Below are 25,651 nucleotides of genomic sequence, written 5' to 3'. Positions count from 1 at the left end.
TGAGAACCAACTCTTCTTATTATTCTTCTTCTTGCTCCATTGGTCGTTCCCCATAGAGGGAGAAAGAGCACAGTATAGAAATCTAAAATCAGGGGAGGGGAGAAGGAAAAGGGGAAGCCCAAATGGATTTTAGGTGCCATGGTCTCAACTATATGTATGCCAGAAAAGTGCCATTTTGCAGGCCCTGCAGAACTCCATCAGGGCCCAGATCTAAATTGGCAACTAATTCTATCACGCCAGGTCTAGGGCCAAAAAGGCCCTGGCTCTGGCTATAACCAGGCAGACCTCTGTAGGTTCAGGGATTACCAGCATGTTGGTGTTCACTGAGCATAATGCCTTCTGGGGAACGTAATAGGAGAAGCGATCCCTCCAGTATACAAGGCCCAGATTGAATACTTTAGTGAAGCTGCTCAACCTACAAAAATGACACATGACCTAGAAACAGATTTTCCGGCTCCCATTTTGTTAGTCTTCCATAGGTTGACTCTGTCCTATGTATGTTTCTGTTTGTTTACAGTATTTTTTCTCTCTCAGTGCATACCAGTCATTGTAGGTGTTGGAAAGTGTCAAGGGGTTTTTTGGAGGGGTGGGATTACTATTTGCTGCATGGGTGACTGCTGTCTTCCCTAGTATTTCTCAGTATTAGTTATATGGGTAGAAACAGAGGGCCATATAATTGCATTAGTGCATGGAGGTCTGCCGAACCTAGAGACCCAAGTGCTAAAGACCTGTTGTATAAGAAACTTAAATAGTAGAGCCCTTGTTCCAAATATATCATGTCCACTTCCATTGCCTGATAGGAGTGTGAGAACACATAAAGTAGCCATGCTTGCAATAATTTAATTTTAAGTTTGTACAAAGAAATCCAGAACCTTAGTTTTATTTACCCAAGTGAGGCTGTTAATGAAAGGATGTTTTGTATGGTCACTGTGTCACCACAGGTCAGAAGTGGGTTGATGGCACATAACAGACAAAAGTTTATACTACAAATTTGTATTTTACTGCAAACCATTTTCCTGTTTTCCTTACTACAGAGGAAATAGTCTTTCTCATGCTTAGTAGACCACTTGAAGAGAGAACAGAGCACAAAGAACATTTATACTTTAAAAATGGAACATGTTAATGAGCTCATTAGAAAAGCTACATTTTCAAAAGCATTCACAACACTTCAGTGACCACATTTACTTGTGCATATAGCCTACAGGAAAGACAAAGTCACAAAGTTGTGGAAAGTTGTTGTAAGATCTAACTGCACATGTGCAGAAAATGACAGGATCATGGAATTTTCCTGAAATATTGATGGATCACCGGGGTGATGGCCTCAAGCTTGGATGGCTTTAAAGGAATGTTCAACAGATTAATTGAGATAATTTGATCAGTGGCTACTAGCCATGGTGACTACTGAGGGCTCTTCCACACATTTAAAAAAATAGCATTACACCAGCAAAATGACATAATGCTAAAAAATAATGTGCCTCCGGCCATTCCTCACTTTCTGGCTCTCTCGCTTTCCTCTGCCACCTTATTGCACTTCTTACCACTTCACACACCGGCTTGAAATGGCAGAAGAGAGTAACATGCTTTACAAGCATCTCTCCTCCGCCTGTCAATCAAGCCAGGCAGCCAATCACCTCTCTCAATGTTTTAAATGGCCCACGGTGCAAGCTGTTTTGTTTTTTTTAAGTAAAACTTCTCAATTGACACACTTATGCATCTGATCATAGATGCATAGTGCTTTTTTAATGCCACCCCTTTTGGAATTATGAGCCTTGAATCTTTTAAAAATTAATCTCGAGCCCGATTTTTTTTGCAGGAGGGACTTTAGAGAGGCATGCTTGGTGTTTTAACTGGCAGGGGAATATTTTTTTTACTTTGTCTGAATGATTTAACACCTATTCGTTGCTCTAGGCAGTTTGCTTTAAAAAAACACACACACACAAAAATTGTCCGTGGGAGAAGGGAGAGGGAGGCAGGAGGGTGGGAACTGGAGGCAGAGATAGTGCTACTTGGGCTCCACACATTTCCTTGGCACATGGCTTGCTGGTTGCTCTCCTCTAGCTTGCACTACATAGTTTATGCGATTCCCCAGATAGCGCTTTAAAATGGAGGATGTGGCCACCGGTTTGTAGCTTGGATGCTGGATGTTGGTGACATTGTGCAAAACACCAAAAATATGGTGTCTGCAGAAGGTAAGCTATACTTATCAGGTGCAGAATGGCCCTGAGAACCTCCATATTCAGAGACAAAGGCTTTGGGCTTTGTATTTTACATGCTGGCTCTTCAGGGTAACTGGTTGGTTGCTATGTAAAACAGGTTGCTGGACTAGATGTGTTGCTGGTCTGATGTAAAAGTAAAGGTAAAGGTATCCCCTGTGCAAGCACCGAGTCATGTCTGACCCTTGGGGTGACGCCCTCTAGCGTTTTCATGGCAGACTCAATACGGGGTGGTTTGCCAGTGCCTTCCCCAGTCATGACCGTTTACCCCCCAGCAAGCTGGGTACTCATTTTACCGACCTCGGAAGGATGGAAGGCTGAGTCAACCTTGAGCCGGCTGCTGGGATTGAACTCCCAGCCTTATGGGCAAAGCTTTCAGACGGCTGCCTTACCACTCTGCGCCACAAGAGGCTCTTGGTCTGATGTAGACAGGGCCATTATAACATTCTTATGTATTATGTTTCAATGTTATCCTCATACCTAAAACAGCTAATTAGGAGTCCTGAAATCCAGAAGATACATTCAGAGCCAAACAGTTTTGTAAGCATCCCTAAGAAAGTTCCTGTGTCTAGGGTTTCTGTTACCCTAGTGGTGGTGTTTTGCATGCAAGACAGCTTGATAACACGATGCCTGGATTTTAGCTCAGTTGCCATTCTTTGTTGTGTACCTGATTCCAGAATTTTTCATCTTTGATGGCATGTGCCAGGCGCCACTGCTCATTTTCAGAATGCGCTGGAAGAGATACCACCTTCTAACACAATTATTCTTACATCATTGTGACAATTTTCAGGCTCCCTCATGGACCATCTAGAGAGCAATCAGATTTTCAAGCTGTGCTCAGCTAATGATCTTTTTGTCTGAAAAATGTCAACAGACTGGAACTTCTAGCCAAAATGGTTTTTGTAGAGGAGCATTTTTAGGTTGTAAAAGGGAGGGTGTTACTTTTTTATTGTTTTTAAGTGCATCCACTTTTGGGATCAAATTTTGAGTTCTTAAAAGTTCTGTTTGGTGCCTAGAGTTGCTTAAATTACCAGTGTAAAGGAGAAAATAATCAGTACCTTTCCTGCAGCATAAATACTGTTGATGCACAGTTACTTTAAATGAAATTTATGCTGTTACCAGGTTGTGGGGATGAGGCAATGCATTGGATTTTATTTTTAAATTTGTAAAGAATGTTTGAAGGAAATTCTACTGACAAAATTATCAGGAACAATAATATTGTTAAACATTGTTTAAACATGTAACAATAATATTGTTGCTTTGTCTCTTTTTCAGTATTTTATCTGAGCCCAATGCTATTTTCAGGAAAAGACCCCTGCATCTGGTCATTGTAGTTGCTGTTATTTAATGAAGGGTGTTAAAGCTCACATCACGTTCTGTCAGTAAGTATGAGTAAGCTATAACGGATGTGACATTTCTGAGACTCTGTAGGTATAGAACTTTGATACAGAAAAGAGATTGCTCTGCATTTTGACTGTGCTCACAGATGTTTTTCCTGATTTCAGCAGGATTTTAAGTGAAGCTTTGAGGTGAGAGATTAACTAGGCTATCTTTGAAATCCCTATGTAGTATGGTTTTAGCAAGAGTCTATAGCGCACGTGCCAGAGTATCTCAGCTTGCAAAGTGATTTGATAATGCTGGGAAAGTCAGTATTCTTGCATAAAATGGTATGGAAAATTAAGAATGACAATAGCTTAGAGATGGTGTTTGGTTTCAACAGAGATCCATAGGCTACAGGAAAGGCATACAGATTTACCGCCACCAGGACTACAACAGCTCATCTGATAAGATAGTAGATGGGTAATTCCCAGTGTTCATTTTCAAGCATTGCACTAGAAGGTTCCACTGTTAGGCTGAGGAGTGAATGCCTGCACTCTTAACTCCCTGTTCACTTCAAATAAATCTGCCCAGTTAATCTTTCATTCCTGATTTGCAATTTCAGACTGCAAGATCAAATTATGCATCTCATTGGGAAGGAATGGTCCTTGCTGCCCACACATTCATGAAGAATTAGAAAGGGAGTCTGCTTCAAGCACTGTCATCTGTATGCAGACTTTTGATCTCTGCAAGTTGTCCATGCGCCTTCATCATATTTGATTTCCTATCTTCTTCTGGACATTCAATGGAAAATCCTATTCAGAGTTCTTGCAGTTTAACCCCATTGATTCCTGTGGTCTTAGACTGGAACAACTCTGCATAGATTTGCTTGATCTGACTCATAAGAGCTGGAGTGTTTTCTCACTAAGGTACTATTGATCATGTTTCCCTTTTCTTGAGACTAAACTACTGCAGCAAACTGCACGTGCTGGTGTTTTTAATGATTGAAAGGCTAATTTGTATGAGATGATGATGTAGTAGCCCATATTCTTGATTGGAATAGATCACTCACTTTCAGTATCTGCACAAATTATGAGAGCAATCATAACAAGATTTATTCAGAATGCTACACAAGTATATTCAGTGGGGCTTACTCCCAGGTAAATATTCTTAGACAATTTCTGCATGGAGGAGTAAAATGCAAGTGGCTTCCTGCTTGTAAACGTGGGATTGGTAAATCCTGCATTTGTAGCCCTCCTCATGGGGAGACCCCTCCCATGTTTTCTCTCTTCCCCGTCAAGGCTTCTTGCCTCCAGACGAGGCTACAAGGGAAAACAAGCTGAACTTCTCCCTCTGCTTCTTGGCTTGAACTAGTAATGCTGTTGTTTGGGTGAAATTTTACCTTTTTTTACATAACTGGATTGGATATTTTGATGTATTGTTACTCATCACAAGCTTTCAGGATAGACTTACAATACCATCCTATGTAGAATTATTCCAGTTTAATTTCATTGATTTAACCGCTCCCATCTGCAGTATTAGGATGGTAATATGAGAAAAGATAGCCCTTCAGATAACTTTTAGTGGAAATTGTTCCATATTACTGAAGGATTTTATTTTAAAAATCTAACTTGGTCCCTATCTGTTTAATACTATAAGGGAAATGCCCAGCGGTTTGAATGATGCCCAGAAGCAAATTAGCAGGCAAGTGTAGGTCTTTCTTGTAATATGAGTTCGCTATAACTCAAACTAGCAAGACAACTCAAACAACTTCCACTTGTTAGTCCAGCCCCAAACCGATTGGCTGTTGGGCCTGGCAAGTACCAATTGGGAGGCGCAAAGCGCCTCCCAACCCAGCCCACCCCGCGAAGGCAAACCTTCGCCCCACGGCAGTCATTCCTCTGCTGGCCACTGAGAGGGAAGGTAGGCCCGCAGCTGCTCGTCGCCTGGCCCAGCGGGCGGGGGGGGAAGCCTTCCCACGGGTTGCAGGGGGGCTTCAAGCCTTCCCAAGGCCTGGGGAGTAAGATCACCAGCTCCTGGGAAGGCCACACTCCCCGGCCCTTGGGAACGCTTTTTCCCTGGGGGGGGGGTGTTCAAGCCTTCCCAGGCCCCAGGGAGCACGATCGCCGGCTCCTGGGAAGGCCGCACTCCCCGGCCCCTGGGAAGGCTTTTTCCTCCCCCCCCCCAGGAAAAGCCCTGGTGACGGGTTCACCCTGGGGGGGAGTTCGGGGGGACAGCCCTTCCCAACCGACCAGGCAGTGCTGCCAGGGCGGTTGGGAATAGCTAGCACCCGCTGTATTTTTTTTTACATCGGGCTTAATTTCTAGTTTAATAAATAACAACAACAGCAACAACAACAGGGGTGCTGCCCTGGCCTCAACCATATGCCTGGTGGAAGAGCTCTGTCTTGCAGGCCCTGCAGCAAGCTGACAACTCCAACAGGGCCCTTAGCTCTTCAGGGAGTTCATTCCACCAGGCTGGGGCCAGGGCCAAAAAAGCCCTGGCCTATGTCAAGGCCAGGCTAATGTCTCGGGGAAACAGGACAGCCAGCAGATTCATACTGGTAAAGCATAACCCTCTGCAGGGGACATAAACAGATAAGCGGTCCGGCAGATAGACAGGACCCAGGCCGCATATAGCCTTAAGGGTTAAAACCAATACCTTAAATTTGATCTGGAAACAGACTGGTAACCAGTGCAGATGATGAAGCACCGGCTGATTATGGGCCCTCCAAGATGTCTCAGTGAGGACCCTTGCAGTGCCATTTTTTACCAGTTGTAATTTTCGGATCAAGATAGCTCGATAAAGTCACACAGCTCAGATCCAATTCCCTTATCCTTTGAAGCCCCTCTTTGAGGGTAGTCAGAGACCTAATTACTCTAAACAGGTGAGAGCTTGCTGATGCAATTTCTGTGGTGTAAAAATCTAGTTTCACGATGAGATCCTAGTAGCTTTGTCATGAGTCTTCCGCCACACTCATTCTAGCTGTCTCACTTCCTTCTTCTCTCTCCTGCAGATCCTGGGAATACCAGGGTGCCTGTTTGAGGCAAGGGCAGAGAGGGCACCTAGGTGCAATGTTGTTGATAGTGGCCGATAGGCAGGACTGCCAGTCCTCCACCAAGGACGTCAACGACGGGCCAGAGGGCATCGAGTCCTGCAGAGTATTCAGGAATCTCTGGGAATCCATAAGTCTCCATTGGCAAACTAAAATATGTCCATCACCCAACCGGGGAGGGGGTGGTATCCTTCAGGGCCTTCAGGGCATGATGGTCTGACCATGGAATGTTGTTATTCACCACCAGATCTACTGCTACACCTTTGGTGTTTTGCAACAACCTGAAAGTTCCAGAAACCAATCTTATGGCAGTTGCTATTTAAGAAAATATAGACAGCTCCACACAACAACTTTAGTGTGTTCTCCTTGTCTCACTTCTCCAAAGTTATTGGTATCCCATCAAGTTATTCATCATCCTTAGGTTTCCAACTGCTGAGACAATAGGAAGAACCTGCAGAGCACTGCATATTTTTAGCTGCTGTGTACCCATCCTTCGAGCTGCTCGTCCATGATTATATGAAGAATGATTTCCTCCTTGAAGTTCCAAGATCAAGAAACTTACAGACCTTGCAACCATTGCTACTTGCTTAGCCTTAGGTATTTTTACTGTGAAGACAAGTAAAATTATAAATATTAATGTGAGCCCCTTGCAAAGTTCTAGAATATTCAAACAATTAGCATTATCTTCCCCAAACGTCAGTCTCAAAACACAAACTCAGTGCTGAAATTGATCAGAATCTACAAAGCAGTGTGTGTGTTTGTGTAGGTATCTATCTATAATTTATGTACAGATATGTTGAACTGCAATACCCATGGTACATATTGCTGTGCTATGTAAATGGTTATATTGCAACAAGTTTAAGGTGAAAGTGTCATTAAATATGTTCTTGAAGAAATTAATTGGAGTTAAGGTTTCAATCAACAATAATAATTAGCATTCCTGTTCATTACAATTTTTCAGTTTCAATGAATACTATGCTATATTTACTATTTCATTATAATGATCTCCTGAATTAGAGCTGTTATGTAATTCATATTTTCTGGAATAATAAAGCTAAGATATACTTGTGATGCAATTTCATATCTAGTAAATCGTTATGCTGTTTATTAATGGCATATGCTTCCAATTTTGTGAGGCTGAAATATGTAATTAGTACTAAGAATGTTCAAACTGTTTTAGAAACCTGGGCTGAATACATTATATACCATAGATTTCCCAAAGTTATTCAAATGTGCATTTTTATATTTTATCATTTACAAAACTGTATTTCTTGAATTAAAAAAATAGGTTGGCAGTATTTTGTTGATATGAAATCCAGTGTAGAACTTAAAGTTCCAGGTCAAGGTCTGCTCTCAACACGAAGTCCAGGCAAAGACCTTTTCTCCAAGACTTTTTTCTGCAGGGAGATCATTGGGAACAAGAAGAGCTTTTTTTGTATACCCTACTTTTTATTACCCAAAGGAGTCACAAAGCAGCTCATACCTCTCCCCACAACTGACACCATTTGAGGTAGGTGAAGCTGAGAGAGCTCAAACATAATTGCTTTATGAAAACACCCCTAAAATAATTGTCACTGGCCCAAGGTCACTCAGCTGGTGGCATGTGGAGGGGTGAGGAATCAAACCTGGTTCTCTAGATTATAGTCTGCTATTCTTAACCACTATACCACATTGGTTCGTGGACCAATTATGCACGGGGCGGAATGCCCAGGCTGGCAGAAACAGGGCTGCAGGGCCAATCCCCAATTATGCCTGACATTGCTGCCATCCCGTGCGCTGCCCAGCCCTGGCCTGACTCAGGCCCTTGGATGGCCCTCGGTTGTTGTTGTTGTTGTTATTATTATTATTATTATTATTTCAATTTATTTCCCGCCACTCCCAAATGGCTCGTGGTGGGTTACAGTGTCTTAAAACCCCATTAAAACTCCCATTAAAAGACTTAAAAACCATCACAACATGGCGGCACAATAATAAGATCCCCTTCCTACCCCCCTTCATAAAAGGGGGGGTGGAGGAGAAGGAGGTCAACGGTGTTCAAGAAGAAGCCCGGGGGAGACCAGTCGATGTACCACAGCAGCCCCAGCCTCAACCGTAGACCTGGCAGAAGAGCTCCATCTTGCAGGCCCTGTGGAGCGTTGAAAGGTCTCACAGGGCCCACAGCTCTCCCAGGAACTCGTTCCACCAGGTGGGGGGCAGGACTAAAAAGGCCCTGGCCCTGGTCCTGGCCCTAGTCAAGGCTAGACGTGCTTCCCTAGGGCAGGGAACGACCAGATGATTCTCACTCGCAGAGCGCAGAGCCCTGTGGGGGGCATAGGGCGGTAGGCGGTCCCTCAGGTATGTGGGTCCCAGCCCGCATAAAGCCTTAAAGGTTAGAACCAAAACCTTGAAGCGGATCTGGATGGCAATTGGTAACCAGTGCAGCTGCCTCAGCACAGGCTGGATGTGGGCCCTCCAAGGTGTTCCGGTGAGGACCCTAGCAGCTGCATTTTGCACTAGCTGGAGTTTCCGGATCAAGGACAAGGGTAGGCCCACATAGAATGAGTTACAGAAATCTAATCTGGAGGTGACCGTTGCATAGATCACAGTGGCCAGGTGTTCGGGGGACAGGTAGAGCGCTAGTAGTCGGGCTTGGTGGAGATGGAAAAACGCCTGGCCGGCTACTTTCCTGACCTGCTCCTCCATAGTCAGGGAGGCATCAATGGTCACATCCAAGTTTCTGGCCTGGGACGCAATCGTAAGATGCGCCCCTGCCAGAGTGGGTAAACTCGCTTCCTGTTCCTGCCCCCTGCTTCCCAGCCACAGGACCTCCATCTTGGAGGGGTTGAGTTTCAGGCGACTCTGCTCGAACCATTCTGTCACCGCTTCCAAATATCTGGCAAATGATTCCGGGGGAGAGTCCGGGTGGCCATCCATAAGGAGATAGAGCTGGATGTCATCAGCGTACTGATGGCAACCCAACCCAAAACTCCATACCAGCTGGGCCAGAGGGCGCATAAAGATGTTGAATAGTGTGGGGGAGAGAACCGCGCCCTGTGGGACCTCACAAGGGAGTCCCTCTGGGTCCAGTTTTGGAGGAATGTGCGTATCTAGCGCAAGGCTGTACCCCGTATCCCTGTACCGGCGAGGCGGTGGACCAATAACTCATGGTCCACGATGTCAAAGGCAGTTAACAGATCCAGAAGGACCAGCACAGCTGACCCGCCTCTATCCAGCTGGTGGCAGAGATCATCCAGCAGGGCGACCAACACTGTTTCAACCCCGTGGCCAGGGTGGAAGCCAGACTATGGATCGAGTGCCGAGGTTTTATCCAAGAAAGCTAAGAGCTGGTTCGCCATGGCCCTTTCCACCACCTTACCCAGGAACGCTAGGTGCGACATCAGGCAGTAGTTGGCAGGGTCCCGTGGTCCAGCGTTGGTTTTTTCAGGAGAGGGTGAACCACCGCCTCCTTCAGCCACTCGGGGAATTCCCCGGAACTCAAGGAAAGGTTGATGATATCCCTGAGTTGGCCTCCTATCCCCTCTACGCTCCCCTTGAGAAGCCAAGAGGGATAGGGATCAAGGGGGCAGGTGGTTGCCCTGACCGACCCCAGCAACTTGTCCACTTCAGAAGAAGAGAGCCGTCTGAAGCCATCAAACCTCACTACCAAAGGTGGCCAACAGGTCTCGTTAGTTTACTGTATTAATTGTGACAGGAAGGTCACGGCGAAGCGACAAGCCTTTCTGCAAAAAAGCGAATGTGGAGTCTTCCGCATACCCTAAGATGCCGTGGACGCCATCGGGAGCTAGATTGGGTGAGTGCTGTGCATAATTGGAAGGGACACCATAATCGGAAGAGACATCTGCAGGGACACCACATGTCCCTGTAAGCTTTGCAGAGCCACACCTTGGTGGGAGAGTGACATGCTGCTCCCCGCCATCATGTGATGGGGTCCCATGCCCCCTGCTCCCCCCTGCCACCACCACCACCAGGTAGCACACTGGGCTTTCCAGCCCTGGTGTTCTACACGTGCATTGTGCCAGGGCAGCCCACATACGTCAGGGGATTCCCTCCCCTGTGTGTACGCAGGAAGCGGCAGGGCATTCTGTTCTGGCATAAGGACTCAGCAGAAGTCCGGCATTGCTGCTGCCACACATAATCGGTCTTAGTGAGGTAAACAGAGTGAGAAAAATTGCATCACAGATTAGCATAATTGGCCATGAACAGCTCTGGGCGATCTGACTCCCTTTTCCATCTCCCTCTCCTTTAACCAATTTAGGCAGAGAACTGAGAATAAACCTTCGGATCCAATTCTGGATTTTTCTGATAATTCTCTGTCCCTCTTAATAAAACAGTAAGAGGGGTTGGGGTGGGCCCAGGATCCATACTCTTGGATTGGCCACTTGGCCCCAAACTGACAAGCGGAGGGGAAGATGATTGGAAAATGCTTTGAGACACATGAGACCTGCTGGGTGACTGCGGCCCATTACGAGTTCTCTCAGTCCTCTCACAGCCCCACATCCCTCACAGGTTGACTATTGTGGGGAGACGAAGGGAGAAGGTGTTTGTAAACAGCTTTGAGACTCCTTTGGGTAGTAAACAACAGGGTACAAAAATCCATTCTTTTTCTAAGGAACAACCATGAACGAAGCATGTGGGCACATAACATTTTATCAACAGTGAAAAAATGGAGAAGAAGGAACAGGATGGACACCTGTGTACTGTGACTAACCCATGTGTATTAGGGCAGAGGAGCATTTCAGTGTCTGTGGCCTAATTCACACAAGAAGGGAAATGACGCAGAACTAGGAGGAATTGGTTGCCATGTAAACTTACCCTAAGAAGGGTCTCCAGTCTGATTTTCCCTTCACATATCTGAAGACATGGCTCTGGAACGCTCATCTGTAACTACTATGCCACAATTCCCAAAGGTCAGTCCTCTCCCACACACAACGAACATTCCAAGCCACAGATTCTTGACACCCATATCTCCACACCCATGCCCTCATTTGCCACCACGCCACCACAACCTCCCACACAACACACACATTCAACCCCATGCCCTTACAGACTGGACAACTCCTCTTCCTACTGCCAAGCTCTAGTGCCTGTTGTATTCTTGGGTACAACGGGCTATGCCCCTAGTCTGATATAAATGATTAAGGTTCAGAAAACTATTTGACACAATATTGTGTCAAATATTGCTTGCTCAATCTGATAACAGGAAATTTGATTGACTTTTTGTGTTGGCAGTAGCCAGATGCACATTCTAATTTGTACAGCTTTCTGGTCTACCAGATTGATAATGTCCATTGTTTAAATGTTTCACCTGGGACCATAATCTGATGAAGCAATTCTCCTTAGATCCTTGCTTAAGAACCAGCTTCACAAATGGATAGCTGGCCTGTAATCAGGTCCTTAGGCATCCTTAAACAGAACTCAAAGGTTTTAACTGCCATGTAACCATCTGTCAATGAAAAGTGTAAAACTGTACTTACACATGTACACTAAGCAATTTTCTTAAGGTTCTTTGTTGTTTGTTAATGTTACTATAAGACCAGCATTGTGAATGTGAGTTTATAAAGTAGCAACAATGGGCAGGTTTTTACCCTGAGAAATTTACAGTCTAAAATTCAGCATTGGAGTGACAAACAGCAGAGAGAAAAAAGGTTGAGCTGAACAGGAGAAGAATATACATTCAGTTCATTTATATATACTTAGGCTTAGCCGGGGTGAGCACCACAGGGACCATTTATGCACTGGGAACTTCACTGCCCCAGCTCCCATGCAGAAGCACAAATTGGGGGCAGATGAGCTGCACCATGTGTGTGCAGGAAGAGGTGGCGCAACCAGCCACGACTAAAACTCCAGCCTGCAGCCCAGCATGAAACCTCCAGTGCGTAAACTGTCAGGGCGAAGCAAAGATCTCTTGGAAAGTATAGATTTTGAGGATAGACTGAAGAAAGACAATACTATGTTTTCATTCACAGGGATATAGGTACAAGTATAAAGAGACAGTGGAACCAAGGCCCAGGAATTTTGAGTTTGTGATGGAATTGGCAGTACAGAGATGTATGGGTCATCATGTGGTCCACATGATAAAAGAAACTAATGATTTGGGAGGTGGAATTATATGGAGGGTTGGGTTAAGAGGACTGGAGTGTGACAAGAAATAATATGAGTTCATAAGGTTGCAATGGACAAGGAAGAAGATAGATGCAACCTGAACCAACACTTTTGCCAAAACCCAGGTGGGAAGAAAGAGATATATATTTTTCCATCTAGAGTTGGTATGACTTAGTGAGAAACTGAATATGAAATACAAATGAGAGGGAGGAAATGTATCCAAACCATTATTTTTTATTAATGAAGAGGATGGCCCCTGTCAGTGGCTATGGGAAGCATATGAGGAGAGAAAGGCTTGGGATGAAAGCTGACAAGTTCACTTCTATACATATTGAGCAAGAGACACTGATGAAACAGTCTCTCCTCATCCCTGCTGTATGACATATTTGGCATCTTCCTGCCCCCTCTAACAGGTCATCCTGCCTTAGCCATCTGTATTTAAAGCACCATTTGTTGTTTAAATTTCAGAAACATTCTTCAGGCTTTCATGCATCTTTTCCCCTCTATCTAAAAAATAATCTATTTTGTAATTAATTAAAAAATCATTGACACACTTTTTTTTACTATGAAATAGTAAGCTTTCTTCTTTTATTATTTGGGTTAAATAATGCAGAAATACCTGTTTATTTCTTTAAAAAAAAACTTAGCCAGTGTTAATTGTACCAACAAGAGTGATGAGAAACAAGAGGGTTTCTGTTATACAGAGGGAAAGAGTAAAGTTTGAGTCCAGTGGCACCTTTCAGATCAACAAAATAGAAGGAAGCACAATTTTTCAGATATAGGCCAATTCCGCATGGGCGGAAAAGACCGAGATGGCAGCCATATGGAAGTGGGGTAAATCCTTGCTTTTATATGATGTTGCCGCCAGGCTGCCCTCCTGGTTGTGGTGCAGATCAGGCCCCAAAGGCCTCAGGCAACAGGAGCGCAGAGGTTTCTAAGTTCCCTTGGTCCACTGCAGGGGCCAACAGGGCCTGTCCCGTGGCCAAGGCTGTTAAGACATGACAGAAAACTGTTTTGTGGCTGCTGGATCTGGCAGTGACAAGAGACTAGGAGGTGTGTTTGGATCCATCTGTTTTCTGGGGCTTGGATTAATGAATGAGGGGAACTCTGGGGAAGATGAGGCATTAGATAAGGGTATTAGATAAAGGTAAGTTTCTTTCTTTGAGGGGAAGAGAGAGGACAAATCTGATATCTTGCTATGTAATAATCAAATGGTTAATTCATTTTCCCCCTTTGGATGCAAAAGGAAATTGTGCAAATATGAGTGTCAGGGGAGGGTGGCACAGTGTTGTGTGAGAACATTCAATCTTTATTTTGACGACTTAGGAGTGAGAAGACCATATCCCTTATGTTGGAGTATGTTGGTCTTTTCGTGGCCTTAGTAATGGTGGTCTGTGGAGGTGGGCAATGGTGGCCACAGAGGCTGAGATAAGAAAAATATCACCAATGTGGCCAGACCCTTAAAATGTGCATTTTTCTGTCCCTATGACATGCAAACATATTCTGTGATCTTTACAAAAATATATCAAAACCAGGTTTCGAAAAGATCAGAGGAAACTAAATCATAACCTAGAAAGAGAAACAGTTAAGGAATATCATCATGTGGATGCTCCAAAAATATTTGGGTACCAAACCAAAGCAAAACCACATTGTGGAAGCACCCTTGGTGAGAGACATATGCAACTGTACTGGAATAGCAATGGAAATACGTAGTACAATTTATGGTATTTTTATTATGATAGGAGGATTTGTCAGGAAAGAGTTCACAAACAATTTTATCACACTTCTTTGTATGGATTACAAAGCTTTTACTAATGTTAAATCAGCCTTTCTCAACTTTTTTACTTTTGAGAAATCCCTGAAACATTCAGGCTTTGATAAACCCCAGAAGCAGTGCAATCATGCAGAATATGGTTGGGAAGCATAGCTGTGTACATTCCCACCTGCAGCCCCCTCCCCTTCTCACCCCCTCAAGGCTCATCACTGGCCATTGCAGGGGCGGAACAGGTTGACTTGACCATATATGGTCATATCACTTAATAAATATTTAACAATTTTTAAAAATGTATTAAAAAATTGACTCTCACCCATTCCAGAAACCCTTCCAGGGCCATCAAGTAGCTCCAGGGTTTCATAAAACCCTGGCTGAGAAAGCGTGCCCTATGATATAGCACAGAGTCTAAGAGAAAAGAAAGCCCCGTATACCATACAATGTTTTTACTAATGGTAAAGCTTCTTACATAGATGCTTGTATAGGTTTTTCAGCAACAGAAGCTGGCATCACAACACCTTGTTTGTGTGTCTCATTGTTTAGGGGTGTGGGCAATACAACAAGCCTACCATCATCTGCATTTTCCATTTAAATTTTAAGGTAGACTCAAATAAACTAAGAAAGCCAGTTCTTTCTAAAGTTGAGTTTCTTCTTTGGCTCTTTAACAATCTATTTCCAGCAGGCCAAATAAAAAACCACATTCATCTATTTGCAGCTCTTCAATTTTCCAAAAGTCTAATTCTAAAGTAAAGCCACCACACAGAAGAAATTTTAGTGCAGGCCAGTCCAAAGCAAAGTGTGCTGCAGGATCGTTCCACCAACCCTTCTTTGTAGATATTGTGAACATGCATTGAAAAACCATATGGAATGTGTGGAAAATAGCTATTTGAAAAACAAGCCTGTATTTTGCCCTCCTACCTTAAGAGGCAACATGGTGAAGTGGTTAAGAGCAGCAAACTCTAATCTGGAGAACTGGGTTTGATTCCCCACTCCTACTCCACATGCAGTCAAGTTGAGAGACCTTGGGCTAGTCTTAGGGCTGTTCTCATAGAGCAGATCTGTTATATCTCTCATCCCCACTTATGTCACAAGGTATCTGTTGTGGGGAGAAGAAGGGAAAGGTGTTTGTCCTTTGAGTGTTGTAAATCAGGGTATTTAAAAAAAAACCTCTTCTCTTCCAAACAAGCTTTTTTCTTTTCTTTTTTGGCCTTGCAGTTGGAAATATAATATCCATGAAAGCCTGTATACTATAATAGATGAGATTGAAACTTTTAAAGGACATTATAGCTTTTCATTACAGCTTTTGTACTGAAGCATGTCTCTTCCCAAGGCAGCTGCCTGAATGCCTCATGTGATTAGTCTCCCTATAAAGAACAATTTGTCTGTCTCTCTTCATCTTGAGCATTGTCATCTGCTCTATCACTGAGAGGGTCAAGCCCACAAATGATTTAGGGAAACATACTTGCTCATGGCACCAAAACTTTGGAGCCCCCTCCCCAGAGAGATTCCTTTCTCTCCTTTTATCAGGTTCATTTGGTATACCCCAATAATGGTTATTAGCTCTCCTATCTCAGGTGTAGTTTGCTTGGATATTTTTATTGAATTATTTTTATATTTATTATATAATGTTTTTTTTGTTCAGGTATTTTAATGATTTTATGTTTGCTGCTTTGGAGTGCATGATTGGATGGAAAGGCAGCAAAAAGGTGATACAGAGAGCATTATCTTGAGGCACTTTTTATTGAAGCCCTTCTCAGTATAAAAATCCCAAAGTGGTTTACAGCACCTTAAACCATAGTTTATTTAAAAAAAAACATGACAGAAAAACAAACCTAACCCCACAGCCACAGAAAAGTTCAATATAAACATTTCTATAAAAGGGTTAAAAGGCCACAAAAATAAGTAGTTAACAACACAAAATTGCAATTTCAGCAGTAATAGATAATATAAAAGCTGAAGAGATAATTGCAGTTTAAATGAAAAGCAGTGTTAAACTTTGGTGAAAGGGTAGCATAACTCAATAAAGCATTCAAACATTAAGCAAATGCCTACAGATAACTAGAGATAAGTTTCCTCCCACTTTGATGGTGATTCCCAGGACTCTGCCTTTCTGTCCCTAGTCCAAGGGAGGCTTCCCAAGCCTCAGAAGGGAAGAGGGGTTGTACTTCCTGGTGCCCCACTATTGTGACCAGCCCTTACTATATCAGTTTGCCAGGTCAACAACTACCTTACCTGCCTGGTCATGGTGCCTCCATTGTAGGTGATTTTGCTGCCCATGTCCCTCCAGTCTTTCCCCAGTTCTTGACCTGGTGGCACCTAGTTGTCCAACTTCTCCTGTCTTCCCCTCATTGGTTATCCTTTCCTGGGCCTAGAGGGTGTCTACCCATCCTCCCCGCCCTTGGCTCACTGACACTTGCCCAGATCTGAGCCAGCCACCTGGCATTTGCAGGCTGGTAAGAATGGGTTATGGCCAGCTCCTTATCTTGGTCTGGGAGGCTTTGCAGTAGCTGGGCCTATTTTTGGCTGATGCTGCACTAGCTGATGATGCCTTTCTGGGCTCAGATGTTGCTGTGAAGACCATTGGGCCTGACTTCCTTCAGCTGCTGCAGCTGGGAGTCCTACTTCATCCCCAATCCTACCTGGACTGGGCAAGTCTGGGTTCAGGATCAAGAACCTTACCAAGGGGCTTTCTGCACTCCTTCAAAATCGCACAATGGTTGCCAATTGAAAATGCTACTGATTTGCCGTTATGCACAACGTCGTTGACAATCTGCCACACACCTGAAACCGATCCGCAAAAAGCGCTTCCTTGTAGCGCTTTCAGGGAAATCCCCAAAAGTGGATTCACCCTCCGGAAAGCGCTACACTCCTGCAACCAATCTGCAACACTAGCGGGAAAGTTCGGTGCGTTATCATTGTTGTGGTTTCTACAAAGTCCCCCCCCCTGGCTCTCTCCTCTGATCTTCCGGCGAAGCGATCGCCATTTTTTTTTCTCCGAGCGAGCAGAGATCAACGCACCGGCGAGCCTCCGTTTAGCCAGTGATGCTTCCCCGGCTGCAGTCCCTCCCCAGAGCTGTTTACAGTCACTAAGCACAAACTACAGAGAAGCCCGTTTGCTGATTTATTTTCCCTTTATTTTTCACACTGTTTTCGGCCGAAAATCGCGCCCATGGGGGGGGGGGGGGCTCAAACACACCTACCAGCTGGATGGGTCTCTCCGTTGCAACGAAGCAAAGCATATTCGTTGCAACGGGTGTTTTTTTTTAAACCTTTCGTAAAGGGAAAGGGGCTGTTTGGGAGCATGCTAACGGCCGCCCATTGGCTGCTTGACGGCCAGGGGCGGGACGAGCTCGGCAATAGCGCTTCCTTTCTAGCAATTGTTGCCGAGACCGGAAGCCTGTGGGAAACGATATAAACGCAACTGGATTCCACTACAAAGGCAGGTATGCATAACGACGAATTCCACTATTTTAAATGGCGATTTTTCGTTCAGCAAACAATTTGCTACAAGGATCCCGGTGCGAAAAGCCCCCAAGTCAAGGCCAGCTGGTAGCACTGGACACTAGATCTTAACCAGCTACCTGAAGATTATTAGGCTTCATACCAGGCATAAAGTAGAGGGGAGAGGCTCCTGTAATCTAGGTGCCACAATAAGCATTATCCTGCCCTTAGTTTATCCACTGTACCTAACAAGGTAGCAAAGCTTCCCATCACAAAGAATTATATTTGTTTGCCCACTATATCATGGGAAATAAATCAGACCACAACCAGAAGCAGCTCCTATAACATATTCTGGCTAGTGTTGAAAAGTCTCTGATAACTTTGCTTAGGATTGAAATGTAATTTTCCTTTTTATAGCTAGTTACAGGTGTCAGTGTTGCCTTACCTGGAGGTGAACAAAATGTGAGTCTTAAAGCTCCTTTAAGACCAACAAAGTTTTATTCAAGGTGTGAACTTACATGTGCATGCACACTTCCTCAGACAGTCCATTGTCTAAAAGCACCTTAGGGCTCATATTTGTTCTGCTACTTCAGACCAACATGGCTTCCTACCTGAATTTAATTGGAGGTGGTATCACTTAATAGGAAGCGTCCAGCCTAGTCTTTTGCTCCCAGACATAGTGGAATAGATTGTGTTCCTCAAATTAACTACTTATGGGATCTATGTTATGCAGTGCCTCCGCACCACAGATCTCATAATCAGCATTTTTAAGGCCCCCAGTAAATGTTTAAGAGCTTATGCACTCATGTTTTAAAATTATGTCTTAAATTAACTTACTGTTAATTGGAGAACATATTGCCATACTCCATTGTTCTGTGTAAGTATAGATCAATCTAACTGTGAACACTTTCACCACTGATGTTTTCTTTCATTATTTGATTCATTAAATACAAAATGTATTTTCAAGTTTTTCAAAATAAACATACATCAGTATAATTACAATTTTGCTAATGTTACTTTTTCTAATTATTGTTCTCTTGAAATTACAAATTAGTGTAATGATTAAACATGCAATTAATATTTCACTCGTCTGATATGTTTGTTTTCTTATATTGTTTTCCATTCGTTTTAGAATTAAATAATGCATGAATATAATAAACTATAATAAATTATCTAATCATTTGTGTTCATTATTGGAAAAGAGATTGTAATAAACTACCATCTTCTTGTTTAGATGGCTATGTGCTTATAAAAGCTCCAGTTTATATTGGAGAGGATATTCATACATTAGATTCAGGAAAGCTGTTTTAAGGACTAATTCATGCCTTACTGGGGTTGTGTGGGAGCTACTGTTTCTACATGGAACCAGGGCCCTTTGATAATGTGATGACATGAGATGATATGTGTGTCATCAAGATAAATTGCTTTTCAGATCAGAATTGCCAAGATGACTCTTTAGCTAACCTGTATGATACCCCCCGTACAGCTATTGCTGAAGCATGTGATCAAGGCAGTGGTTCCCAAATTGTTCTGGGCACTTACAAATTAGAATTAACAGAATATCAAGGCTGTTACTGTAAAGAGAGACAGCTCACATAACTTATTAGTCAAATGTGACCACTACTGCTAGTGAATTAAATGCCTCCAAAAGAACAGAAGTTTGTCTTCTTTAGATAATAATTCTAAGCATATTTGGTTGGTGGTAAGCTCTACTTAAGTATGTTTAAGATTACTCTGCCAGGCACTTTACTGTTGGAAATACTGAGTAACCCAGAGATATTTATTATTTCCATTTTCCTTTTCAGGCCCTTCAAATCATCACAGCCAATCAACTTTGAGACCACCTCTCCCACCACCTCACAACCATACTCTATCTCATCATCACTCCTCTGCCAACTCCCTCAACAGGAACTCTCTCACAAATCGGCGGAACCAGATTCATGCACCAGCTCCTGCACCAAATGATTTGGCAACCACTCCAGAATCTGTTCAGTTACAAGACAGCTGGGTGCTTAATAGCAATGTACCGCTTGAAACCAGGTAGGTTATAAAGAAAAGGCTTACCTTTTGTGGAATTTTGTTAAAAACCACAAAGCATCATGTTTGACAGGCACAAGATGATGCATAAGCCTAGTTAACTGAAGCACTATATTAAAGATAACCAATTAGTCTTTTATTTATTATTTGTTCAACCTGTGTGACTATCATATGGAATTTTGAGCTTATTGTTACAGTTTTTAGGTATCGTTTTTGGTGAATACCAAGTGCTGCATTTCATTTCTAGCTTGGTCACTTCAGCTTATTCCTGTTAACTTTGGCTCTATTTGAAAACCTATTTATTCTTCAGACAGCTCTTGTGTACCCAACTAATAGAATTTATGTCACATATTTTATGCCAAAGCACAGGAGGATGTTATAAAAGTATATTGACTAAGTATTGCTGATAAATTATGCATTTGGCCCTTCCTGAAGTAATAAACAGACTCATTTGAAATTAAGTGTTTGGGGAGACCTGGAGAAACAATCCGTGATTCAAGACTGACAGAACTATAATTTTAATTTATATTTCATCCAACGTGCAGGCTTACTTAAATCCCTCCTGTACACACTGTCAGTTTGATGCCTGTGGGGCAAACAGTAATGTTTTAAAAGGTGCTGTGCTTGTTAACTGGTGACACAAAGAAAAACTTTCTAAAATGTATTTTTTTTCTAAATGCTCTCTATTATTAAAATATTTTTATTTCATCTTTTTTCTTATTATATAAAAGTTAAGCTTGAGGGAAGGAAGGTTCTTCATAGCCCTAGTATGTTTGTAACTCTGAAGTTTATTCTTTATAGAATCCTTCACTTACCTGCTCTTCCTGTTCATATCCTTGCCACTCTTTCTAGCTTTCACTTCTACAAGATCTGCTTCTCACTAGGTCCATACATCCCTAGCAGCATGGTTCTTGTTTCATTATTCCCCCACACATGTCCTATTTGGGTGGATCTAAGTGGATGCAATACACCACTGCTATGTCATGAAAATATTATTAGAATGTTGGAGCTAGAGGTTGGAGAGAGCTTCTTGTGGCGCAGAGTGGTAAGGCAGCAGACATGCAGCCTGAAAGCTCTGCCCATGAGGCTGGGAGTTCAATCCCAACGGCCGGCTCAAGGTTGACTCAGCCTTCCATCCTTCTGAGGTTGGTAAAATGAGTACCCAGCTTGCTGGGGGGTAAACAGTAATGACTGGGGAAGGCACTGGCAAACCACCCCGTATTGAGTCTGACATGAAAACACTAGAGGGCATCACCCCAAGGGTCAGACTTGACCCAGTGCTTGCACAGGAGATACCTTTACCTTTTCTAGATGTTGGAGATATGGCATTCAGTCAGCAGGAAAAGCCATTGTAAGGACATGACAAGATGTCAGGATAGTAGTTAGAGGTGCCATGTCTGTTCCTGGCAATCCTGGGAGCTCCTGGGGTTGGGCATAGGGGTGTCATCAGTGTGACACCATGCTATCACTTCTTTGCCAAACCTGGAAGTGACATCATGCTGCTCTAGGATTCAGGGGAATTCTATAGAAAGACAATTCTCCTCTAATAGTGTTTCTGACAAACAGAGCAGCATGATGTCACTTATACGCTTGGCTCAGATGATATCATATTATCACACTAATTGCAATGTTTTGGGTATTTTTCCACCCTGCCAGCCTGTCAGAGTTGATGAGGTTGCCAGTATAATGAAAAATTTTGCCATAGTGGGAGTGTTTTATGTAGCTAGAATTATTGAACTTCAAAGGATCACAGTAGGCAAAATGCTAACATGTCTGATTTCAATGCAGGCATAGGACTGAGACAAGCAAAGCTAGAGATTAAAAATTACCATGATAATATTTTGTTCCAATGCAGTACATTTTATATTCAATAAACAAGGCAATACGCACATCTAGTTGTGGCCTTGTCAGAGAATGAAGAGAAGAATTTGGGTATTTACCTGGGTAAAGAAGTTCAGGTTAGCAAATAATGTTCTGAGAAACTGGGCCAAGTAATTAACAACAAAAACTTTGCTACTGCTGCCTTGTATCTCTGATGAACTGGGCAAATGTTTTCTGTGGAGGGCAGCAGTTAGACCAAAATCTGATGGGTGGACATGATAGCATACTTGTGCTATAAAAATCTGCAAAAATTGTTCTGAAGTGTACTTGTGGCAAAATATAAATCTTTCATATATGGAGTTGAAGGATAGTCACTTTGGGAGTGAAGGAAAGTAACATGGGCTAATCCCTTTCTTTGTGAAACACAAAAGATTTCCCCCCACTAAATGTTAGCGGTATTGAATAGTTCTATGACTTCCAAACAAAAATGTATAGCTTCTAATGAGTGTTTTGCTACATCCTACGGCAAATGGCTTATAAAGAGCTTGTGTGAGGTGGAGAATAGGAGCCAAAGGGAAAGACTATCAAAAGCTAGAGGCAACTGCAGACACAATAAGTGATGTGGACTCTGCTATTGAATCCCTCAGAGCATATTTCTTTGACTCAAGAAGGTGGTAAGGGATAAGAGTATTCTGGCCAGCTTCCCAGGGCCTGTGTTTCACTGCCAAATTTGTTGAGAATAAGTCATCTACAATTTGTTGCATAATCTTGGATAGTATGTGGCTATGGCACTCATTGCTGAGAACTGAACTGGTGAAAAAATTGATCCTGTTTTGGACACACTGAACCTTCCAGATTTCTCAGTATTACCATTCTCTAAAATTAGATTGCAAAGGGTTATAAAGCTCTTTCTGAACACTGTTGACTTTTAGCCTACTGTCCACAGACACAGCATAACTAAAGATTTAGCTGTGAACCTGGCCATAAAATTCATTTTGTACTCTGTGCACTGACTTTCCAAGAGGCATTTGCAAAGCTCTTCTGGTTCATAGTCTGGATCCTGTTTATTATTTTAAGGGCTTAAATATCAGAGGGTGTGGTCCTAAACTAATTTACTCAAAAGTGCATTTTATCAAAATATCAACATTGCAATTGAATTTCTGTCCAAATGAATTTAATTACTATTAGAGAGAGAAAAACTAGAAAAATGATTTTTAAAACATTTCCCCATTTATCAGTTGCGTTTGGCTATATTTTACCTGTGTCTCCCATACAAACTATTGTTTGTATAAATAATTTCATTCTGTTTATTAGAAAGACATGAACATTGGAAAAATTATATAATTAGAATGTAGAGGCAATGTAGAAAATGTAGAAAAACCTTTGATTGTCTCTTGCCTTGAAAACCCTAGGGGGTTGCCATAAGTCAACTTCAACTTGACAGCACTTTCTACCACCATAAATAGAATACTGTGCCTAAATTTTCTACTTTGGGAGGGGGGCATTGGAGCTCTGTTTACTAAGACAGTTTATGCACTGGGACCTTCACTGCCCCACCCCCCTCTCAGGAGCACAGAACAGGGGTAGATGAGGTGCACCAGGCCAAATGCTCCCCCATGTGGGTTCAAGAAGAGGTGGGGCAACCTGCCACAACTAAAACTCCAGCCTGCAGCCCAGCATGAAACCTCCAGTGCATAAACGGTCTAAAAGGGCTTTTATGGAATGGTCTAAGGAAAGAAGAAGAGGACTTTTTTGTAACCTGGTTATTACTGCTCAAAGGAGTCTCAAAGCAGCTTATAATTGCCTACCCCTCTTCTCCCCTCAAAAGATACCCTGTGAGGTAGGCAACACTGAGAGAGTTCTGAGACAACTGTGACTGGCCCAAGGTCACCCCGCTGGCTTCATGTGGAGAAGTCGGGAATCAAACCTCAGAGTACTGTGTTCAGTTTTGGGCAAGACAATTGAAGAAGCATGTAGACAAACTGGAGTGTATCCAGAAGAGGGAACGAAGATGGTGAAGGGTTTGGAGACCAAATTGTCTGAGGAAAGGCTGAGGGAGCTTAAGTCTGTTTAGATTGGAGAGAAACAACTAAGAGGTGATGTGATAACCATCTTCAAGTAGTTGAAAGGCTGTCATATAAAGGATGGACCTGAGTTGCTTTCTGTAGCCCAAGAGGGTCGGACCAGACCCAATGGTTTGAAATTAATTCAAAAGAATTTTTGGCTAAACATCCGGGAGAAACTCCTGACAATTAGAGCAGTTCCTCTATGGAACAAGCTTCCTTGGGAGGTGGTGGATTCTTTGGAACTTTTAAAGCAGAGGTTAGATAGCCCTCTGACAGGAAAATAGATTATGTAAACACTAGTAATCAAGCCCGCTGTACCTGGAATACAGCGGGTGCTAGTGGGGCTGCGTGCGGCCCCCAAGTCGGCAGGCCGCAATTGCCGGCATGGCAGTGGCCTGACGCGTTGGAGGCACTTCGCGCCTCTCGACGCGTCAGGTCGTCGGCAGGGGAGCAACTGCGAGCCGCACTGCACGCGGCTCGCAATTGCTCCCTTGGCAGCGGGGCGGCAATCGGAGAGCCCAATCGGCAGGCGTGAAGATTGGGCCTTCCCATTGTCAGTCTGGAGGAAGGGGCCAATCGGCACCCTTCCTCATCCCGGACAGAGCCCGCCCTAACTCTTCCCCCAAGGCCTTATCGCATTATTTAGTCCGCGGTGCCCGCGGCACCACAGGCGGTTTTAAGATAGGCAGATTGTGAGTGGGTGGGCAGGAAGGACTGTATCAGTGCTTGGCTGTTGTGCTCAATTCTTGTTTGCCCAGGGAAATCCCAGTCTCCACTTTGAGGTTGGGAAGTGAATTTCCTCGAGGTCAAACTGGCTAGGGATTCTGGGTTTCTTGGGGAGGGGCATCATCTGGGCATGAAATCAGAGTCACTGTGTGGGCATTTAGTTGTGATTTCCTGCATTGTGCAGGAGGTTGGATTAGATGATCCTGGAGGTGCCTTCCAACTCCATGTTTCTATTATTCTAGGTTTGGTAAAACTATGTCAACCAATTCTCATCCTTAAAATCATTCTGTCCTTTGTCCCTTTCATCCACAGCAACTGTAACTTTATTTAATCAGCATAAGAAGAAACAACTGAATCTTTTCACTTGAAGTCTTGTTTTATTACTTTACCGTTCTGCACTGACATTCTGATCCCAGCTGGCAACAGGCAGTTCAGATTGCACTGCACTTTAATTTTGCTGTTTTCTTAGTCTTCTTTGAAATGTGCTGTTTAATTATAGTCGCAATATTGGGGTTCCTTATCCCATATTTAGAACGGGTGCTTCTATTGAGAACCAGCTTTTTATAGTGGTTAAAAGTACCAGCCTCTAAGCTGAAGAACCAGGTTTGATTCCCCACTCCTCCCCGTGCAGCCAGCTAGGTGACCCTGGGCCAATCATGGTTACCTCAGAGCTCCCTCAGCCTTGCCTACCTCATAGGGTGTCTGTTGTGGGGAGAAGAAGGGTAGGCGATTGTAAGCCGCTTTGAGATTCCTTCAGGTAATAAAATGAAACCTTGGGCTTACCTGAAGGTTTCTTCTCTTCAGTGGGGCAAAGTCATCCAAGGTGATTAGGTCACACCTCTGCTCACACAGATAGGGCATTCTTATGCTGAATCAGAATCAGAATATATTTATTGGCATAAAATTGCAAAGCATAAAATGAACATTTCAAACAGTTTCAGATGTAAAATCTATCGTAAAAGATTTTCATTTAAAATTGCCAGTAAAAACTTTGCTACTTTTATAATAGTTGCTCAGTCCCTCACATTTAATATCATTTTAATCCAGTGTTTCTCATTAACACAGCTGAATTTCAATTTCTTCAGATGATTAGCTAACGGGC

At 43.3% G+C, this 25,651-nt stretch overlaps 1 protein-coding gene across 19 annotated transcripts in view; it reads left to right on the top strand.

Moving 5' to 3' along the window:
• TENM2 (teneurin transmembrane protein 2) overlaps positions 1-25,651 on the top strand; it is a 1,331,635-nt gene that overhangs the window by 953,611 nt on the left and 352,373 nt on the right. For all 19 annotated transcript variants that reach the window (XM_077327160.1, XM_077327169.1, XM_077327168.1 and 16 more), the window contains one exon: positions 19,705-19,939. In XM_077327160.1, the coding sequence (XP_077183275.1) occupies positions 19,705-19,939 (235 nt within the window). The remainder of the gene's footprint in view (positions 1-19,704; positions 19,940-25,651) is intronic.

The sequence above is a fragment of the Paroedura picta genome, chromosome 3 (assembly GCF_049243985.1).
Source record: "Paroedura picta isolate Pp20150507F chromosome 3, Ppicta_v3.0, whole genome shotgun sequence".
NCBI lineage: Eukaryota > Metazoa > Chordata > Lepidosauria > Squamata > Gekkonidae > Paroedura > Paroedura picta.
Note: the sequence above shows the minus strand (reverse complement) of the source record. Positions and strands in the feature narration are given on the sequence as shown.